The following is a 23200-nucleotide window of genomic DNA, read 5'->3' on the forward strand; positions in this document are numbered from 1 at the left end:
GTGTCGCGACCTCGCACCGCGATGACGTGATGTCGGCGAAAGTGGCTTCTTCACCTTTGAAAGTGGGTAAAGAACAACACCGCTCGATAAGTGCATTGCGGCAAAGCTTTCACTGTGGGCTGCGCTGCTCGACGCTCTGGCTACATCTGCAGGCCGAGCGTGGAAGTGGTGATGTCCACGCGACGCGGCTTATTCCCGTCGAGTGTCGATCGATAGGAAAATGTGATCACCGGTCTCTCCAAACAAGCGGTTGCCCTCAAGGCAATACGAGCGCAAGATGAGCGTATTGCCTCGGTTTGTAATGAACACGTTTTGTCAATGAATCAACGGCTGGTTGATTATTTAAATGCATCAGATTTATATTAAAAGATAAAATGACAAATCGGTCTCTTTTAGTTTGGCCCCGTGGTGTTGCGGCAAAGCTCTCAAATCACAAACGGAATGCCATGAGTTCAAATCCCAGACAGGGGTCGACTCGAGCCGTCAGCCTTGTAACATACTGTCCCACTTTGTGATTAGTCAATATCACACCTCCACTTAAGAGAATGGCTCCCGACACGGGAAGGCCAAAGATCTCCCAGGCTGCCTTGCGCTCACTTCAGTTTGAATCGTTGCTCGGTGAAGTTTTATCCAAGAATTCACAAAATAGGGAACACACGCAGGTCACGAGCACCATTGTGACCGTGAGGGCATCTGGGATTGGACAGAAACACGTCCTTAGAAGTCGAGAATAATGATGGGGCGTTCCAGAGGACGTCCTCAAAAGAGATTGGTGCCATGCGATCAGCTCGCGTGCAGGTGCCGGATGAATCGCCGCCGTGGTGAGATGTTAACTCCCTCGCCTGCTATGCAAATAGGTCGTCGGTTCGATCCAGACCCTGCTGTATATTTGGAGTTTGCGATGTCTCTCTCTCGTCTCCCCTCCACGTTTAGAATCGACATCACGCGTTCAGAGTATTTGGCTGCTATAAATTTCCACGCGATGCTGAGCCACTTCGTTGAGCTATCATTTGTGGCCAGGTCGCTTCTGAAAGACAGCTAGATAGTTCAGTGGGACTTACCTGGTAAAATAAAAAATAGTTTAGTTGATATCGTAGGATCGTGAGAGATGGCGACGCCTGTGTGCAAAGGCCTTCATGCAGCAGTGGATTGATCACGGTTGATGGCGTTTGCTAAAGGACCGGTGTTATACCATCTGTGTATGAATAGTATCATAGTACATTCATACCTTTCAAAATCATGAATTATAACATGGACGCATACCTGTCAACCCACCACACAGAGACCCATAGACTCACCACACAGAGACCCTCAGACTCACCACACAGAGACCCACAGACTCACCGCACAGAGACCCACGGACTTACCACACAGAGACCCACAGATTCACCGCACAGAGACCCACAGACTCACCACACAGAGAACCACAGGCTCACCAACACAAAAACCCAGACTCACCACACAGAGACCCACAGACTCACCACACAGAGACCCAGACTCACCACACAGAGACCCACAGACTCACCACACAAAGACCCAGACTCACCACACGGAGACTCACAGACTCACCACACAGAGACCCAGACTCACCGCACAGAGACCCACAGACTCACCACACAAAGACCCAGACTCACCACACAGAGACCCACAGACTCACCACACAGAGACCCACAGACTCACCCATATCTGTCAATCCACACGGTTCAGATTTCAGGTCCATCCGGCGTACAGCCGTTTCAATACTGACATTGTAGGATGAACGTTGCGATTTATAAGGGCACGGGGGTGACCAACAAGGTCTGAATTGGTCTGTAATAAGGTAGGGCACTGATAATGGCTTGCCGTATCATGTTCAGGCGGTTGCAGTACGTACTGTGGTAACCTAGTAAAACCCTCCACTCCCCCCTGTTGCAAGATGCTGTGTACTGCTCGTACAGCCCAAAGGGAATTTCGCCATGTCGTTCTCCAGCCAGACGCTGGAACATCGCGTTCCCCATAATAGAACATCGATACAGTATATATATCACGTACATATTTTACTCGACTGGGCCACTCTGCCGTGCTTGCTCTGCGCCCGCAGCTACACAGACACACATTTAAAAAAAAAATGTTCCCACCGCTGTCTTCCCTGCAAGCGTGTTGATGCCGTGAAATATTACATGTAATCAATTGCGAACGAATTAACCGAGACCTGTGATGCGCCGACTCAATTCATTATTAACGATTGTTATTTGATATGCGCGCGTGTTTCTGGCGTGCCGCGTGGTTGGTGTTCGATGGCGCTGGGTGCGCGCCCCGCGGTGCGGTGTTGATATTCGTCGTGAAGTTGCTGGGGATTGAGCTAATGGCACGCGTTGTTGAGTAACGACGTCTTCTGAATTCGTTACTGGACCACTGCGAATCCCACACGTGAGGGCACAAGCGAACTCACAACGCCTCCGATTAGCCACGGTTGGCTTACGTACGGTGCGAAAGAAGTTCAACGTACATACAAAGACTCCCCCCCCCCCCAGTATAGCCTGACTGTTGGGACAAGTGCTGTTAGCCAGCACGGCACACGAGGGGTGGGTGACCAACACCACGCCTGGGCCGCCTTTGTCTCCCTCGTGGCAATATTTGCTACACGCCGAACCAGGTACAGCACTCATTTGAGGCCGAGTCAACCTAGGGGAGGCCCAGAACCGGTTCAGATAATCGCTGCTGGTGTTGGCCGTGAGCGGCAATCGAACGGGGGTCGCCGGGTTCGTAGCGCAGCGCGAACTAATCGCTTGCACTACCGCTGCCCACGCTCATCCATACACAACACACTCAACAAACGTGACCATGCAGATGAGGCTCGCCACGTGGTTGTGGATGACCCTCATCACGGGGTGGAACATTGCGTGATGCGTCCGTGCCGTGGTGGCCCTGCCGAGCCACAGTGAAATGCCCGTTTGGTGTGGCTGTGATCACTCGGCTGGCGGAGGCGGCCGGATGGAAACCCTGAGCCAGAGCCGCTGAGATTCCGTGCAGCGGGAGACGCATTGCTCATGGAGATAGTTCCCGGGGGGAGGAGAAATCGTATTCGACCCTGTACATCGATTCTAGACCTCAGCTGGTTCTGCAGTAATGCGGGTGCATTGTCTCAGTCTGGTCACCGACCAACTGCATTCAGTTTGGTTCTTAATTCGCTATGCCGGCACTGAATATGTACAGCAGGGCAATTGAGATGCACCACCTAGCGTAGGCAAGAGGCAATTTGAAGGGGGCCACGGAAACAGCCGTGTTGTTTAAATTCCAGAGGTCGTTCTCGAAGACTGTATCACAGGGTATTGTGGCATCGCTCTGCGAGAGGTATGGGCGTGGAATGACGCCGATAGCACGAACATCGGAATACCGTACATGTGCGAAAACACAAATCAACTACGTCTAAGACACTCTGGCATCTGGTCGTGTATCGCGCAGTGATAAGACGATGGCTGCTGATCCAGCAGTGGATTGAGCATGGCTGCTGCCGCTGTTGCTGCTGCTGCTGCTGATGATGATGAAGCAATAAGAAGCGTACGACGTGGGCACACACGTCGCGTTCAAAGACGCAGCACAACATAACGGGCATGGTGCGTCACGGAGGCCATGATGATGATGAAGAAGAAAAATTCAGAAACTTAGCGGCTGGACCGACAGCAGGAAACGTGCCACCCCCCCTCGCCCGAGGCTGCCAATATTCAGCGACACGACAGCGTCGTTTTGAGTCACGGTGCAATAAGCCGGGCCTGTCATCTCCGCAATTATTGACGGACAAAACAAACAAACAGACAGAAGTGGCTGATGAATAAACATCGGGGGGGGGGCAGTGTTGGCGTGACGCGCTCCGGAGTGTCTGCCCCAGGATTGGACGCCGCGGATGCCCGCAAGCCGCGTGGGGGGGAGGAGAGGGGGGGGGCAGCTCCTCCTCGCCTCTCCACAAATGGTGCGGAGCTCGGGAGGGGAGCTCACTGACAGAAGCCCACCGCCACCCGCCCCCCCCTTCCGCAATCAGAGAGGTCAGAAAGAGAGAGAGGGGGGCGCGCGTGTTGCAAGCTCCTGACGAGCGCGCACCATTGCACGGTCGGCGCGACACGCGTGTCGAGAAACATCGGCGACTCGCCGTCGTCGTCGTCGTCTTCGTCGTCGTCTTCGTCACCGTCGTCGTCTCCGGCATCGTCACCATCACTCGCTGGCGAGTGACGCGAGACGCGACGCGGTTTTTTTTTTTCCGCGCAGCTCGGCTCGGCTCGGGAGGACAAAGGAGGCTCGAAGCGCGTCGCAGCCAAGCTGCCATCCTCTCCTGCACACGCTCCACCCCGAGGGAACCATCGGAGCAAGAAGGACGAATACAGAAAACCAGTAAGCTGCACCGGGCGGGCGCATCGTACACAACCAGCGGTAGCAGCAGCAGCAGCAGCGGCAGCGGTGACAGCAGCAGCAGCAGCGGCATCTGCTGTCCCTGCACAAGAGGGGGATGGAGTAACATCCCTCGCGCGTGGACCCAGCTCCTCGTCTTTGCCTTTAGCGATGTCACAGTGGGGTGGGGGAAGGAGGGCTCGGGAGGGATTGATCGATGAGATTGATTTGACCCCAGACGAGTGATCGCATTCGCGTCAGTCACGCACGAGGAGGAAGAGGGAGGGAGGGAGGAGGGAGTCAGTCGTTGCGTTTTGGCGCAGTGAGGTCCGGTCCGGTGCTGACCGATTTCGCTTCTAAACGTTTCCAATGTCGCGATCCCTCGGTCGCGTTACAGGGGCAGCTCTTTTTCAGACGCGGGTATTTTTGGAGGCCGCTCAAGTGTTCGCCGCCGCCGCCGCCGCTGCCGCTGTTTCTGTTGGCGCATCAGCGCGTGCCGGGGCTGTGGCTTGATTAATGTGCCCGTGTGGGTGGACAGATGGAAGCCAAGGCAGCGCTCACTTACAAGTTCGGGTTGAGGTCTGGTAACCGGAGCCGTTCCTTCGCGCCGCTCTACTTAAAACCGAACAAGGCAATGCCGCGCGCGAGCGCTCATCGCGCGTGTCTACGATGCGGCGATGCGTCGCGAGTGTGCGCGACAACGATCTTGCAAACATCCGCACGCGGCCCTCGGTCCGTGTCGGCGCAAGAGACGCAATTCAGAAAGCCGCACCGCAGAACGATGCAGCAGCGAGATGCCGCACAGCGCCCTCATTGCGGGTTCATGAATTTCTAAGGGTATCAATGTCATACCGGTCATACGTGGATGGCACGAGATTGGTCCTTCGGTAAACGTCATCATCAGCCGTGATCATTCCACTGCTGGACGAAGGCCTCCGCCGGGCGTTGGCCATCTCTCGGCGTTCCTGCGATGCGATAAAGCCACGCAGCACGTGCACGCGACTCGTCTCGTGCAGGGGGCACGACTCTCGGACGCACTCCGTTCCGTGGCTGTCAATCCGTCATTAGTCTCGACCATCGGGGCGTCATCCAGCCCTTCCAGCCGTCACGTGCCTTGTCCAAGTCCACATGCCTTTTCTGAACAGTTTGAACGATGATCGTTGTGATGGCATGTACAATAATTATTTATCACAGTATTCGTAATTCTACTACTACTACTCTGTATGGCGTTGCTGTAAAGAACGCGGCTGGACGGAGGGCACGAGGCGTTGGTGCTGTTGGCGATGGTCACGCCAAAATAGATTTGGGCCGCTCGTCCCGCAAGCGTTCCCTGCTGGGCTGTGTCGCGCCAACTTGCTATTTGGGAGATTTTATATATAAACACACACACACTTGTCTGGAAGCCAATTGAGTACGATGACGGGAGGTAATAACAATGGAAAGAATAAGAGTATTAAAATATCGAGGTGAAAATCAGCGGTTGGCTTTACTCGTGACGGGTACCCAATGCTAAGGGTGTTTCCTATGACCCAATCACCCTGAATGTGCCAGATCTTGTCAGATCGTGGAAGTTCAGCAGGATTTCAGCCTGGTTAGCACCAGATGTGGTTTCGGCTTGGGCTGCGAGGTGACCGGGAGATGGCAGTTACAGTCACTGATTGTGCGGCAAATTATTCTCGAATACGCCTGCGCAGATTGTTGAATGTTAACACGCCTTCATATGCGTGGGATTTCCCAGGGCACTCTGGTTTCAGCCCACGTGCCAAACACTCGTTATTTACCCAGCAGGAGCCTTTGCCTCGAGGCTTTCTTTCAGGAGGATCCTGCGTTGGAGATGATGGGCTGTTTTCATGAATGAGTATTTGCCATGTGGAAGGAAATCTGAGAACCTTGAGAAAAACCCAGGTTAACGCTCTCGTATACACGGAAGACATTTTAGTGAGCTACTGCGCACCAACCAACCACGCCACTGCTTGCCCTTTCTCACAAACTAATTGCATTTCCAGTCTTTGTCCGCTTTTAAATTTATGGTATTCACAGCGCCGCAAATAGCCAGACCGCGAGGTCAGCTGCTGCAGCGGCGCTCCACTCTGCCTGCCGCCGCCGCCGCTGCTGCCCCCTCGCTAACGAGGCCGCCGAGACCGCGTGACCCGGAGAAGCTCCCTCCCGCGAGAGGAATACACGCCATGGAACGTGGCCTGGAGCAGGAGGTGGTGGTGGTGGGCGACGGCGGCCGGACGGACGCCAGCGAGCGCTGCGAGCACGAGGAGGACGCGGCGACGCGCAGAGTGAGCACGGCGCGATAATGATTCACTCAGCCCAAGCCTCGACAGCTCCATCCGCAAACACAGCTGCGACTGTGAGCTTATGCGTCACGCCGCGGCGTTAGCGGTATCCCGAGCCGAGGCCTACGTGGACATCGAACCCACGATGTAACACATTCACAGCTCTAAGACGTTGCGTTTGCACAAGCAGATGTTGCTGAAACGGTAAAGTGCATTGGACGCAGCGAGGTCTATGGCAGATTTTTTTTTTAATTTAAAGCGTAAGCTTCGTACGAAAGCTCGTCATAACACACGGTGGTGTCACTTGCGAATTTCAACAGTTGAACGAAGACGCCGCAAGTTCCGAGCGACCAGAGGCAGCTGAGTGGCGCGAGCAGGCGGCTGCTGGGCAGGAAGACGTCGAGAAGACTCCGGCGACGGAGGGGAGGCACGACGACTCGGAGACGTTTCCACCGCGTGGAGACACTGAGCAAGGTCCCCAGCTTCGGCAGGCTGACACAACTCGGCACGCAGAGGAGGCCGAGGCAACTGACGATTCGCATCCACAGGAAACTCGAGGGCCGGAACCAGATCACACACGAGGAGGCATGGAGATCCAGCGAAACGGACAACTCGCCTCAAGTGGCGAGAATGACCGAGCTCCTGCACCGCAGCCCACAGAGGCTCCCGATGAGGCCCAAGGGGCTCAGTGCAGCACAGTCAGTTTACCGGCGATCTCAGATCAACAAGATCATACTGACGAGTCAAAGGATTCCAAACCAGCAGAAGCATCAGATGAAGCTCTTGAGAGTTTTCCGGCGATCTCAGATCAACAAGATCAAGCTGACAAGTCAGAGGATTCCAAACCAGCAGAAGCATCAGATGAAGCTCTTGAGCATCAGGGTGAGACACAAGACAGTAAAGAATTAGACGACGCTTGCGTTGAGAAGGCAGATGCCGCTCGTGACGAATCAAAGACAGGAGATTTAACGGATTCGCTGAAAGACATAGGAGGCACAGAACCAGCTGATAGTTTAGAAATACACATTCCGCAAATGGACGAAGCTGAGACACAAGAAAGCAAGGTCTTAGACGATGCTGACGTTGTGAAGGCCGGATACACTCGACATAAATCAGAGACGGAGAGCTCAGAGGGCAGTCTGAAGAATGTGAAAGATACTGTTCCAGCAACTGAGTCAGACATCCACCATCCGCAAGCGGGTGAAGAAAGAGAAGGGCAAGCCGAACCTAAGGACTCAAGTGTGGAGCAAGGATTTGAGGATCTCGAGCAGGAATTGAAGAATTTGCAATCAGACGAAGAGGCGATTCGAGTGCATGAGCATGAATTTGAGGACTTGGAGCAAGCAGAGGCACTGGAAAAAGTGGCGAATGCAGAAGAAAAAGAAGATGACGATAACACACCAGCAATACTCGCAGCACTGGAGCCAGCTGCTGAAGAGGAGCAACCCGAAATACTCTTGCCAGCTGACACTTTACGTCCAGATAAAGAGCAGGCATTTGAGGACCTTGAGCAAGAAATAGTATCTCTGCGATCCCGTGAAGAAAATGACCCGGTAGAGATTTCAGAAGATTTAACGACCTCCGAGTGTGAGCAGGGCGTAAAACGTGCAATGGAATTGGAGGAGCGTGGACCGTTCCCAGCAACCGAACAGGAGGAGTTTGATGAAGTGCGGGCAGCTGTGAATGTTGAGACAGCAGAGGAGCAGAAGGGCGCAGACATCGAGCATGGACCTGAAGAGAGACAGCTAACAGGAGAAGACATGGGTGATGTGCAGCCGAAGCACAACGTGAATGAAATCGAAACTGCGGACTCGGTCGCGGTAGATACTGAACATCGAGAAGAAACCAATGTCGCAGAGGAAGCAGGAGATGTAGAACAATCACGAAAGAGTTCATGCCCAGCAGTCCGAACCTCTACCGAATTGGAATATGGTGACGCTGGGATTGCCGTGTATGTCACCGAGGCAGATGATGAGAAAGAGGAAGACGCAATGGAGGAACTCGTACCGGTGGCACACTCACTAGAAGAAGAATTGCATCAAGGTGCGGATCAAGAATATGCGCAAGAGAAATCAAAGATCGCAGAACCCGATGGCGTGCCCGGAGACACCGCTGACCGAGAGTCAGTCGGCACGGTCGAAGATGTCGGAACAGTGACGCATTCCGAAGAAGTGAATCCAATTGAAATCCACAAATTGAACACGTGCCTGGATGCAGTCGACGATAAAGAACGAGGAGTGGAAACGAACGAAGCGATGGATGTAGAGCCACTCATGGGAACGCATGTTCACGAGCGAGAGCAGGTGACAGAAAATACAGGACCTGAAAAGCTTGTGCCATCACAAAGTACAGCAACAGAGCTGAGCCCGAATGAAGAGCCGCAGGATCAACACATGCAGAGGAGTGAACATGTTGGAATAGACAACCCACGGGAGGAGCAGCAGCAACAACTTATGACGTCTGAAATATCCGAAGCTCTGGCTCCAACCGAAAAACTGCAGTCTGCAGATCTATCGGTTAAAACCGGGGTAACTGAAGATGCTAGTAGCTTAAAGGACGTCAACATGAATCAACAGTATGAACCAAATAATCTTGAAAACACACAAAGCAATGATAATTTTGACATGCAGTTAGCACATGAGGATCTGGATCAGTTAAACACGATTGAATCAGAGGGCACAGGCGAAGCAGAAAACCAGCCCCAGGCATTGGTGCCACAAGCTACCAATGATTTAGACAAAACATTACCTCAAAGCCTAGACCCGTCTGAAGAGACACTGATTGGCTCAGTCGAGAGTCTTGAACCAACCGAAATATTAGACCAATACTTGCAGCAATTTGAGGAGAGCAACCTCGTGTGGAATTTAGAAATGGACAGCAATATGGGGCGAGCTGAGAATACGAAGCGACTGAATAAACTTGACGATTCGAATAGCGCAGAGAAGACCGATAATTTGCGGCACACTCAGAGAAACGATCCCCCTAGACAAAGAGAGATGCTCGTAAATGTCGAACCAGATGCCAACGAATGTGGAATGCACGCGATCACAGAAGTAGAAGAAGCAATGCAACTTGACGTTCTGGAACAAGATGTTAAGCTAGAAGTGGCAGAACATGAGAATAAATCCTCACAGCATGACAACTCGACGTACCAGGCTCGCGACGAGCAACCAGCTGACACGACGTCAGAGGATTCTCAACAAGCTGAACGTAACAAGTGGCCGAAGGAGCTAGACCAGCCTTCGCCGTTCGATCACAAAGGGTACACGGAAGGACCTCGTGAGGAAAGTGAACAGGCTGAGCACCTGCAGTCTGTGATGCCAACTACAAGCGAGCAGGAGGCGGTGGAGGAGGAGCCTACTGGGGTCTCAGAGATGTCTCGAGGGTTTGGACAAGACCAGCGCCTGCAACGAGGAGACCACGATGGTGCACCGGCGGTGATGCACCAGCAGCAGCAGCATTTAAGGTCAATCACAGACGATGATCTGGAGAAGCTCCAGTCTCCTGGGAATGCAGATGTTGAGCACGAGAAGGGCCAAGCTGAAGACCTGAAACAGGAAGACATCCAGCAAAGGGTAGGGCCCCAGAATCCAGTCACGGATGAGCGGTCGGAAACATCGCAGCCCTCTGAGATCATTGAAATGGCCGAGAAGCTGGAGAAGGAAGAGCGCCTGAGAGGAGAAGACGAGGGCGAGGAGAACACACGTAAGCCAGACGACCCGCCAGAGATGCCAGCGTCGACTGAGACCACCAAAATAGAAGATGACATCGCCGAGGCTGAACAATTGGAGCGAGACAAGAGCCAGGAGCGGGAGGACATGGAGCGCCTTCAGTCCCTGGCACCAACTGCGGACGACGAAGCACAAGTGGCGCAGTCCACAGAGATAACCCAAGCGGAGGTGTCACGCGCTGACGAGACTGTTTCAGGTTCGGCTGAAGCGGTCGATAAGGATCAGAGCGCACGACCGGTAGATAGCCAGGAACAAGCGGAGCCTTTAGAGTTGGAGACGTCGCGGCCGACGCAGATCACCGAGATAGCCAATGAGCTTGATGAGTGTGCGAACCTGCAAAATAAAGACGACGAGATGAAGGAGGAGGTGACACAAGTCGAGTTTTTAAAAGCCACCGGGGACGAACAACCAGAGACTGTGCAGGCCACGGAGATGAGGGACACGGCGAGAGGCGCCGGGAGGGAAGAAGCCATAAGCCAGGGGGTTAACGAGGGAGAAACGGACATCAAACGGTCTGCTGAGATAACAGAGGTGGAGGTGCCACATGGGACAGCGATAAGAGAAACGGACGGGAAGATGGATGAAGCGCAAGGGCCGGGGCAGGAAGGTCACCACGATAGGGTAGATCACGCACAGCCCCAATCGTCAAGTGCGTATACAGATGGCCAATCGGAGATGTCGCGCTCCACGGATGTTTCAGAGACGGTAACAAAAGCTGAGAAAGTTGAACACTCGGAAGAAGTAGCTGTTCAGGAAAGAGCAGATGCTGAGCGCCGTCAGCCGGAATATCCCGCGGCTGAGGAGACAGAGAAGACATCGCAGTGTGACGAGATTACAGAAGGGGAGATGGCAAAGTCTGCTGACGCCCTTGAGAAAGATCAACGCTGTCAAACAGAGGACAGCCGGGAACAACCTCTGCACATGACCACAGTAGGCCGCTTGCCACCAGAGGAACCAGAGTCTACAGAGAGCATGGAGACAGTGAAGGGGAATGATGATGCTGACGACCAGGATGCAACACAGGTGGCATTTAAGCCACCTCTGGAGTTGGTTATAGATGAACCCACAGAGATGCCACAGTTGACCGAGGTTATATTGACGAACGAAGACACGAATCATAAACAGGATGAACCAGGAGAGGGCACGGCGTCTCCTTCTTTGGGGCACGAGTGTGCTGTGCAGGGGGATGTGAGAAGCACGGATCAGCCCTTTGAAACCTCGTCAGGTCATCAGCCGGAACGAAAAGATCCAGAAATTACTGGGAAAAATATCAAGGATACTTTGCAGTCATTGATTCACTGCAACGTGGTGGAATCGTCTCATGGCATGATCCTGGAACCCAGCGAGAAAGGAAACATGCACATATCCAAATACAAGCTCATGAACCCAGACTCGCAGCCAGAGATTCAAAATGAGAAGACCATACATGGCGACATTGGAAGTATCCTCAACGAGCTGCTCACCCACAGGGAGCCCCAGAGGCAGGAGGTCGCAATTGAGAAGGAGGAGAGGGGCAACCTGAAGGAGATTCTGGACAAGTTGATGACGCAGTCAGGCACGTGTGAGGATGACAGAGAAGGCGACCGAGTTGACGGAACAGCGAGAGAATATCCCGACACTGACGCATCTGGGATTCAGAACGGAATCCTTATACAGGAGTGTCTCCAGGGCAGCGTCAAGATGACGGTCTACTCACTGCAAAACCAAGATGACAACGGCAGTGGCCAGAAAGAAGAAGTCATAGCCGGCAATGTTAAAGGGGCAAAGGAGAGCCTCTTGGCCTCTGCAGAGAAGCCAACGCCGAGAAAGCTCGAGCTGGATTACATCCGCAAGGGCAACGTGCGCTTCTACACAACGTGCATCAACAGCGGTGCCCTGGGCTACCTGCAGCTCCTGCAGGACCAGGGGGAGCAGCTTGAAGCGGCTGCATCCTGTGACGCGAGCCGTGCCGGTCCCGTGCTCGCAGACACGGAAGAGAGGGTGGACGTGAAGGCGATACGCAAGTCGTTTGAGGCAGCCTTAAAAGAGTCTGGAAATGAAAATGCCATCAAGGTTCCCGTTTGGCCACAGTACTGCGCTTCCAATATCAAGTCGGGGACGGTGAGTGAAAAAGCGCCCGGCGAAGCGGTGAATGCCACGCCCCGACGTCCGGAGACACCTGCAAGTGCTGACGGATGTGCTGCGAGCCAGGAGGCAGAGGGTCAGAGTGCAGCTCAAGCGAACGTAAGCGAGGCTCTGCTTGAAACACAGAGCACGCACACCCCAGAGCCGGGCCCTCTCACAGAGAGTCGGGTCCAATGCGAAGAAGTCGCGAAGGTGAACGTGAAAGACGCGCGCAGGAGTTTTGAAGAAGCCAAACAGCTGGTGAGAGAAGTACAACGGGAGGAAGTGATCAGGGGCAACGTGGAAGCCGCGAAGCAAAGTTTGATGGAATCGTTCAGTCGTGGGAAGGAGGTCGTGCGCCAGGTCGACATCGCAGAAGATCTGCAGACCCTTCAGCGGAATGCGCCACTGGTCCAGCACGCCGCCTCCGTGTACCACGATGGCCACCTCCTGGTCGAGGTGACCAACGATAACAACAATCGGACCTCTGGCGAGGAGGGCTCCAATGCGACGGAAGGAACCCCCCCTGATTTGAAGGCCAGTGATACACCGGAAAATGAAGAAATTGACGCAAACGCGCATCGAGAAACTCAGGATCCAACGCCTCGGCACACCGAGTGTCGTGGCGAAGTCCACAAAGACGCCCACAACACGGGAGGGAAGTTACAGGAGCGCAAGGCTCCTCAAGAAAGCGCAGAAACCAGTGGACAGTCATCTACGGAGAATACAAAGTCGCGTGCGTTTACTTGCGCGAACGAAAACACAACGGGGCCGCGAGATGAGAGTGAGAAGGGCCTCCCGAAGCAGGCTGCAGGGGAGCCGCGTTTTCAAATTCCTCCACCGGAGCCGGCGGCCCAGGCTAAGCACGTGAACCTTCACGAGGAGCTTCCCCTGCCCGCTCCTCCATTCGAATGCGAGCTCGAGGGTTCACTGCCACCTCCGCCGCCCGAAGTCCTCGCCGCGGTCGTTGCAGAAGATCTGCCACTGCCACCCCCGCCACCTCCGGACACGCTCAAGGACGACTCCAGGCCGCCGTCGTACCCCTCGTCTCCGACGCACGCGAGCCAGCATGGCCAGGAACCAATGAGCGTCCGCAAGCTGCCCTTTCGAGTGAGGACGTTGGACATGCCAGGTCCACCGATATCTTCGTACGCCCCCATTCCGTTTAGGAAAAAGGCTGCGGACGCTCAGCCGTCGCAAGACAAAGCTCAGCGCGACGCGTCCGTGCCCAGGCAAAATGACGATGCCGACGTGGCCAATGCCTCTCCGAACAAGTTGAAGCAACATTTGAAAAACCAGGAGTCATCGGCTGCTGTCACATTGCGGGACATAAACGCCATCAACAAATACCTGGAATCAAACGTAGAGAATTTTCACATTACGTCTGGCCCAATAGTGCGTCCGGTCGTATTCAAACCCGACAAATCCAATCCGCTCGAGACGTCCGTGATCAGCCCGCAACGCACGAGCCCCCAGAAGAAGCCAAAACCGGTCGCGAAGAGAGCATTCAAGACCCCGCTGATGATCGCCGAGGAAAACTTCAAGCGACAGCAAGCCGAGAAACAGAAAGACAAGATTGCCGGCTTGGCGACGAGCACGCAGTGGAGGGACGCGCACAAAGGCCAAGACGATGACGCCGACCGCACTTTGTCAAACGAGGCCGCGTACCCGCACGACAACCCACTGTGTGACGAGAGGACGAGTTCTGCCCACACGGGCGCCCTGATCGCCACTGAGGGCACAGCGCAGTGCGTTATTTTCACCAACAAAGCGCTCACGAATAATCAGCAGCTCAATCAAAATCCGCAGCGTCCCACAGAGGCGGCAGCGACAACCCCGTGGCATTTGGAGGCAGGGACGCAGCCCATGTCGACGCAGGCGCACGTGGAGCAGCGGTCTGCCTGCGTCGTTCGGCGCACGGCGACGGAGGAATGCACTCAACAGCAGAGCAGCGAGTTCAGTCGCCTGCGGTGCGAGTCGAGCGTTCGAGGAGGCAAGGGCGCTGCTGGTGCGGAGCCACAAGGTGAGTGTCTCGCGGCGAGGAGAGACGACCATGCTGGCGCGCGCGGTCATTGTGACAAGCGCCAGCTGCGGGCGTGCGATTCGAAGGATTCGGTTGCGCAGCGCGTCGCGACGGCGCCAAAGCCGCCGGCGATTCGCGAGGACGCACGCACCGCTGGGGCACGCGGCGCGGGCACCACGCAGCCGGCGCTTGCCGCTCGCGGCGAGGACAGCCGCGGAGAGTCGGCTGGCGAGATGAACTCCTCAGCAAAAGCGAACGTGGCACGAGGGGCTAGGGAACGGTGTCGGCAACAGACGTCGTGGCGGTCGCCGACCTTCATTGAGATTAGATCCGTTGCGAGAAAACCGAGGGAAATTGTCAGAGAGGTCCCACCTCTTCCTCGCACATTATTGGTTTCGTTGCCCCTGCTGGGAGATTTCTCCCGCAGGACGCGCGCACAGTCGCCTCGTCCGCCGCCACGACCGCCGCACGACACGCACGACCCACGCTCTTCGCCAACCGCGTGTCGAGCGGGGGGAGGAGGAGGAGGCACCGCACCGAGCCTGGGTGATGAGCGCCAAAGCAGCTCATCTCGCATGGCCTGCAACCCGCCCGTGGGTCCCGTCGCCGCAAAACGATCTGCGGCGGTCTCGGCGCCGCTAACGCTCAGGAGACAGCTCAATATTCACTCCACGATCTCCACAGCCAGTGCCAGGACAGTGGACGCAAAGAGAATGAACAAAGAGCAGTCGCTGCCAATTCTGTTGAAGCTTAGGAACGGCAAGGACGACAATATAGCGGAAAAGAGAGCGGTGTGGAGGGGCAAAGACGCGATGGGCGTTCAAGGGAGTCCGACACCCAAGAGAAATGTTTCAAAGCAAGTCTGGATCACTTCCTGCGATCCATATAAAGAGAATGTCCCGACTAACAACGCGTCTTTAACGAGCAGCATGGATGAGGATCTCGTCCTCCTGGAGCAGAGCCTGCGAGAGACAGAGCAGCTGCTGCAAAGCATGCGTGAGAGTTCCCAACAGAAGGCGTCCCTAGCCACCGGGGCCCAACAGCGCAAGGCTTCCTCGGCGCCAGGTCTGTGCCGCTGGGATGGGGGCAGCCCCTCGCCGCATTCGGCGAGCAGGTTCGCGTGAGACGCACAGCTGAGCAGCATGCGCGTCATTTGGCTGGGAATGAGCTCCGAGCTTCACGCCTTTCGGAAACGTCCTCGGCTGGCTGCAGTGAGCACGAAGCACGCAAGGCCGCCCCCCCCCCCCCGCCTGCTCTTTGCAGTTGATGCGCACGCTGTGGCTTTTGCTGCGACGCACCTGCAATTGCTCTATCGTGGGCTTGCTGCAGTGTCCCGTAATGGCAGAGCAGCGGTGTGGCCGGATGCTTTCCATCTGTTCGCTGCACTTTGTGTGTCGTCGGTGAGCGACAGACGACGGCATTTTAAAAGCAATCTGCGGCTGCTTTTACACACGTTGTGTGGGTATGACGTGAATTAACACATGCTTTAGTGGAAGCAATAATTGTGATGAGTATTAATTTCAAATCCATGCTTAAGTTCTTTCGAAAATCCATTACTGTTGGGGAAACAAATTTGCGGGCAGCTTCTACAACATACGAGGGAGTTATTTCATCAGCGGAGCTACGCCGATGAAAATTATGTTTACTAAGTAATTCAGCGCCGCTGTGGGAAATCAAAAGACTGACTTCACTCTAACAGTTTTACATCGCCGCACGATGTCAACTTTCAAACGTAACCCCTGACAAACATTTACAAACATTCACAGTTTGTCAGGATTCCGTTTTCAGACGCAGACAATAACCTTCACGGTCCGAGACAGCAGCAGCAGAAGCAGCTGTTTTAAAAATACATGCTAAAAATAAACAACATTCCCATCTATTTTTCATAACTCAGCACCACGAAAGCCCTCCATCCACTGTGCTTCTCTGCCACCCTCCCAACTCCCCTGCCACAAAACTAATCCCACCGCTGTGGCCTGCCTACAGTTGTTAAAATAATACCCTTTGGAATGACTTAAGTGCAGAAGACTTGGGCCGGACAGCAGAAGGCAACTTTGGAGGACATTTCCCCCCCGAGTTTCGTATGGAAATAAATGGAAATTATGGGAAGTAAATGTTCACTTCGGTTGTTTAATGCAACCTGCCCCGAGTTCTTCTTGGCAGACAATTTCCCAGATGGGTCAGCGGTAGAGCGAGCGGCTCGCAATCAGAAGGTCGCCAGTTCAAATTCTTGTTTGGGGGTTGAATCAGCACATCATACCTCCCAGGGTCGATACAATACGTACCACTGGGTGGAGGAATTAACAGTGGTTATCCGACAAATTAAACTCGCCCCCCACCCCGCTTTGGGAATATGAAAAATCCCCCACTATCCCTGGAGAGCTGTAAACAGAGAGCTGATCACCACCTCAATGCTCATTTGAGCAGCAGGAGATCATTTTGACTGCACTTGACAGTTTGCCAATGTCTTCCTAACGTTGAATTCCATGCGTCGCTGATGGGGGTGGGGTGGGAGCAGGATCGTGTTCGAGCCACGGGGCGGCCCTGGGCGGCCAGGGGAGGGAGGGCGACTCGGCCGGACCGGGTCCCGCGAGCTTCCCATAGCGGCGTCACTGCAGGAAGGTGAGTCACCCTCCATGACCCCTCCGTGTGCTGCTCGTGGTAGGGGGGCGTCCATAAATGACGTCACGCACCTAGGGGGGGGGGGTCAGACATTTGTAACGATGTGTGACCAGGGGGTGGGGGGGGGGTTGAGAAATGTGACGTCACATAAAAATGCGCAACTTTTAATAAATATAAACAATTAATTAAATATACTTTTTAATAAATGTTTTCTCCTACAACATCAGAGTGCAGCGCCACATTAAATACGCACTACAACGACATGTGTTTTTTTTTTTGGGGGGGGGGGGCAGAGCTTTGTGACGTCATTTTTGAGGGCGGATCTGACTTTGTGACGTCGTGTGACGATGTGGCGGGGGGGTCGAAAATCGTCCAAAATCGCGTGACGTCATTTATGGACGGACCCCAAGGCGACGCGTCACACACACACACACACCACGTGCAGCGGTGCACAACACGTGATATTCCTCACTTGTAAACCCGCGTGCTGCAGAGTGCGGAATCAACGACAGGCTCGAACGCTCGCGACGCGAGTCGTACCTGAAAGCCCGCTCGGTAATCGGTGGCGGCTCGTGACATGTCCACCAGATGGGGCTGTTGTGAGTGACCTCTGAAAAGACGGTGTTCTCATTAAGAAAAACCTCGTCGTGTTTTTGGCCTTCCCGCGAAAGTGATAAAACCGTATTTTCTACCAACGGTAGGCATTTATAAACAATACGAAACAAAACAACAACGCACTCAAATGCTGTGCCCATGACCCTCAAGTCCTCACTACGCAACCCCTTTGACGCTGCCAAAAGCCGTAACCTGCTCTATGTATTTGCACAGTGCACAGTAAACGGAACATGCCAATGTTACGGGACAAACCTTACTAATTGGCTGTGTCGGGTGGTGGCGGGTTTAACGACACATTTACATATTTCCGCGATCTAAACCAAAAAAAACATGTATTATGGATGATATTGGTCGAGAAAGCCTACGCGTTAAACTGACCATCTCTTACATATGTCGCGGCTAAATGTCGCTATGCACAGATCTCCAGCTGACACGCACCCAACTTCGTTTCGATTTCAGGATGAAGGCGGTGGTGGCTGAGGCGAGCCTGGACACACACCTGACTGCAAGGGAAGCCTCCTCCTCCTCCTCCCTCGAGAGTCTGGACATCAAATCGTCCAGCTGACACAAGACGCATCACATTCACAACTGCTCCACATCACATTCTAGGACGCAGCAAATTGCGCTGATCTAGCAAACAACCAAACGCTGATCAGAACCTTCCACGGACCTGTCGACAATGCATTCGGCCGCACGCCACATTCTCCGTCGCCATAATACTTGAAATATTGTTACCAAGGGGATTATACCGTACGTCCGTGTACAACACAAGCATGTACTGGGACTACATTTAGAATTTTCATGCGTCCTGAGAAGCAGGTAGGTCACGTGGGTGAGCTGGGCAGGTGTAGCAGAGACTATTAGAGTGCGAAAGCAATGGCAGCTTAAGTTTCTCATTTTTTTTCATTTGAGTTTACCTTACGTAAGGGCATAGTGGTGTCCGGCAACTGCGCTCTGAACCCGGGGGGCCTCGAGTTCAACCCCCTTACCCCCGTCACCGCGGACACGAGCAGCGAGTGCCAATGTGACATGTCCGTCCGGGTGTCCTCCCTCCCCTCCCTCCGAATCACCGACCTACGCCGACCAACGCGGTTAGGCTTGTGGTCAAACAACCTCATCGATGTGACACCGCGTGCGGCGGAGGAGGAGGCCTTCGCGAGGGCGGCGGCGGATCGACGACGAGTCGACGAGTTGCCGCTTCGTTGATTCTTTTTTTTTTGCAGGGAAACACGCGGGAGCCGCGTGCCCCCTTTGTGACGCGCAAAAGCCACGTGACCGATGGGGCATCCGGTGCGCGTGTGAAGAGAGATATCGTAGAACCCGTGCCATACGTCGTAGAACCCTTGTGCCATCGCGATTCATTGCTGACAATGTCAGTGTGGTGTAGGAAATCATCGATGATGATGATGATGAAGCTAATACAAAATACTCGATTGCCTTGATGGTAGTAACACGGGAGGTAGTGATGCGTGGCTGATGGGGAAGCAGGGCAGTGATTCTGCCACTCCAGTGACCGGCAGTGCGGCGGCGTGACGCCCACGCAGCCAGGACGTTGAAGTCCATGGGCCAAACCAGTATCCAGCACCAACACAGCTGACATTTAGTGATACTAATTTATCTATGTATGTATGTTGAACTTCTTTCGCACCGCACCTAGCCAGCCGTGCCAATCGGAGGTGTGGGGGGGGGATGGGGGAAGGACAGCAATCTAAACACAAAAAGGAGTTCTGAAGACATGAGTTCGCAACTTCGATTTAAAAGTGCATCGCTCCTGTGGCTTCACAATAAGAGTGGATTACATGACAAGGCAAGGCTACCGCACGGGCTACTTTTAATCACGACGTAAAGAGCTTGCTGTCGGGTGGCATCAACAAGTAAAAAAAAAACGTTTGTGTCCCACGGGCTAAATGCCGCTTTGCTCATTTCGCCCGTGGGCCACGAATGTCGCGCGAACGGCAGCTTCGAGCTGGGATCTGTACCTCGACGCAGCGCTCGCTCGACATACCCCCAGGCAGGGCGATCCACTTGTAGACCCCCCCCACAGAAGTCCTTTCGCGACCCAGTTGCTTCTCCACAGACGCAAGGGGAGGTAGGGTGGGTGGCCCCCAAAACGTTGCAGAGGATTTTCGTCAGCGTGCATTGGGAGATTGGCGGGGAGGCTTTGGAGCCAACACGCGCTTTCTCCATAGTCTCCGATTTGTATTTCGAGCTGACCGTCTCTGAATGGATCGCCGTGTTTGATTAAGGGTGCGCTCTCACGATCTCGTTGCTTAAGATCCGCGTGTCCTGTCTGTTATTCCGCTAAGGAAAGTACATGGGGGTGGGGGGGGGGTAGGATTTTTATTTTAAAGGCATGGCGGTCGTGGCATGCAGCACGAATGACGACGATAGCTCTGATGAGTCGTCAGCACGCCGACGGACAATGCGGCCAATGTATCCCCGTGTCGTGGTATGGGGGCCATCCATTGAGTACGTACGCACGCGGGGAGGGGGATGGTTAACCCAAATGCGTACGCTAGCGTATAGGGGGTCTACTGACAATGTGCGTATGCATGGGAAACGTGGGGGGGGGGGTGAAGCCTCGCTAATAATTTGTCTACATTGGCCTTCAAATGAGCCACAGTTCAGTGTCTCCAGCTGTCAGGCAACAAGGACTGCCGGGAGAAGTGGGACTGTGGGAGAGGTGTCACTTCGTGTGCCACCGTGCCCCTGACTGCAGCTATCACGCAGCTCGGCAACATCAGTGGCCAAGGTACGCAACTTAAGTCTTCAATGCAGCCGGCGGTGGCCTATTTGTTTGCTTAAACACGTTAATATTATTAATCCTTTATCGTTTCTGCGTGGATTAAATATCGGCCGTTCTATAGGATTCGGAGGGGGGGGGGGGGTGCGTCAGGCGTACGTTCGCAGGTGGGGGGGGGGGTAGAGAGTCCGCGTGCCTACAGGGAGGGGTTAAGTTCTGACAGATCGTCTGCGTAACCTACTCAATGGGTGGCACCTATGGCTGCTGTGTTCCGCTGCCAGAGGTGTTCGGCATGTTACCGAGTGCTCTTCGATGCGGTGTCCGACGTTTTTCTTCAGTTCCTGAAGAAGGCCTCCCTCCCCCCGCCCCGAGAAGCGAAATCGTCGGGGCGTCGCGCCGAATAGCGCGCGGTCGGACACCACCATCATCTCCACCATCATCATCACCACTACCACCGTCACCACCATCACCACCATCACCGTCACCACCGTCACCACGACCATCACCACCACCACCATCACCACCATCACCATCACCACCATCACCACCATCATCACCACCATCATCATCACCACCATCACCACCACCACCATCAGCACCACCACCACCACCATCAGCACCACCATCACCACCACCACCATCACCACCATCACCATCATCACCACCACCATCACCACCACCATCACCACCGTCACCACCACCATCACCACCACCATCACCACCACCACTATCACCACCACCATCACCACCATCACCACCACCATCACCACCATCACCACCACCATCACCACCATCACCACCACCATCACCACCATCACCACCACCATCACCACCATCACCACCATCGGGGGAAGCTACATTACACCATTCAGCACTGATCCCGTAGTTGCTTGTGCTACTAGGAACAAGCAGGCGATGTAGCTTGTTACTAAACTCGGTCGTTCAAGGCGGCGACCTCCACGAGGGCTCCAAGTCGATCGTGCGACGACGACCGCTACGATATGTCCATCGGGTCGCGAGTAGATTTGCAATATCTAACCGTTTGTATTTACGATTTTACAACAACAACAACAATATAAGGGATGGGGAGGGGGCTTATTTATATGTGATAACAATTACTTATCGTATTTAGTCAATTGCAGTTACTCTAAGTGGACTTTACGGTCCAAACACAACACGTGTCCCCAACGGGGGTCGCGTCGTCGTGGAACACGGCAGGTGAGTTTCGCTTCACACAACCATCGCTCCCTGCCCTGAGCGTTCATTCCGCTGCAGGCAGCATTGGCCGGGGAAGGCTGCGCTGGGACATTCGAGATTTAATCAATAATCTTAATAATCTTAATAATAATAATAACAATAATAATAACGATTGTGCCGTGGGGCTGAATACCGCCCGTTGTGACGGGGGCATGCACCAGGTGTGTAGACTGCCGCAAACATTTAATGGAATGCCGGGAGCTAATAGATTGTGGGTTTTCCTATATTGTAGAGCTACAATTAACTCGTTTGTATAATTTATATGGTTTGGTGAACGTATTTTTTTTTTGTTCGGAATAATAAACGAAAAAGTAGAGCTTCTGTTTAACACGAAGGCGTTTGTAATGGTACTTTAGATTTTAACGTTAAAATACTTCGCTGCTGGAAATCTCAAGATTCGCAATCGCCTGCTCCGAGGAGGCCCAGCGAAGCAGATTGTGTCAGCTGACACACCCCACGTGCTTGCACAACTCGCAGTTTACTTGGATCCGAGATGATTCGTGTTTCGAAATTACTTCAGCTACAGAACTTTGAGCATGTATTTTGTATCGCAGCTAGAATGATAAGCATTAAAACTTTGAAACTCAGTCCCCCGTACTGTGATCTTTTAACATGTTAAGCGTGTTTTCACCCCCCGATTAGCACGGTTGGCTACGTACGACGCGAAAGAAGTTCAACATCCGTACAAAGTCAAGTGTCTTCGGATTGCATCAATGTCCAGTGGGCAAACCTTGAGCTGAAATGTAGAAATCTCAACTCGTAACCAAGCCTCATATTCTCACAACCTCTTCATCTCTCCCCTTACATCTTCATCACCACGTGCTCCTGTTCACCCATTCTGGACCTCACAAGCACCATCTCCACGTGGTCCTCTGAGAACCCTCCGATAAATTCTTCGTGGAGTACCTGCTCAAGGATGGAGTTGTCATGAGGATGGAGTTGTGATGATGACGGCAGATCTGTATCGGTGGAGTTGTGATGAGGGGTTAGGTCAGGGGTCTGCAACCTTTAAGACATAAAGAGCCACTTGGACCCGTTTCCGAAGGAAAAAATAAACTGGGAGCCGCAAAACCATTGCAACATTTAAAACAAATATAACACTGCATATATTGTTTCTTACCTTATTGCTATATACAGGATCGTGCAGTCAGCTGTCAATCTGAATAAAAAAGGACTTTTTCACTTAACAATGTAAAATATATTTTTGCAAATTAATAGCTAAATTACCTGGTTAATGGGATTTTTGCTCCTGAACCTCAGTGCACAGTGTCTGCACATCAGGGCTGTAAGACGTCACCTTCATTTTCACACAGGCTTGCAAGCTGTCATCTGTGAGGCGTGATCGATGTTTGTTTTTAATATAGTTCATGTTGGAGAAGACCTGCTCACATACATATGTGGAGCCGAAGATCGACAGGACTCCAAATGCATACTTTTTCATGTTTATATAAGTGTTGGG

The 23200-nt window shown here is 53.5% G+C and overlaps 1 protein-coding gene across 1 annotated transcript; it reads left to right on the forward strand.

Moving 5' to 3' along the window:
• The first annotated feature begins 777 nt into the window (after positions 1 to 777).
• On the forward strand, positions 778 to 20274 carry LOC144723088 (uncharacterized). The gene is made up of 7 exons (XM_078601679.1): positions 778 to 798; positions 4243 to 4365; positions 4901 to 4946; positions 6403 to 6650; positions 6968 to 14504; positions 17023 to 17126; positions 18201 to 20274. Exons 1-6 carry the CDS (start codon positions 778 to 780, stop codon positions 17106 to 17108), a joined length of 8061 nt encoding a protein of 2686 aa, XP_078457805.1. The 3' UTR covers positions 17109 to 17126; positions 18201 to 20274.
• The last annotated feature ends 2926 nt before the right edge of the window (positions 20275 to 23200 follow it).

The sequence above is a fragment of the Lampetra planeri genome, chromosome 1 (genome assembly GCF_965212315.1).
Source record: "Lampetra planeri chromosome 1, kcLamPlan1.2.h2, whole genome shotgun sequence".
Lineage (NCBI taxonomy): Eukaryota > Metazoa > Chordata > Hyperoartia > Petromyzontiformes > Petromyzontidae > Lampetra > Lampetra planeri.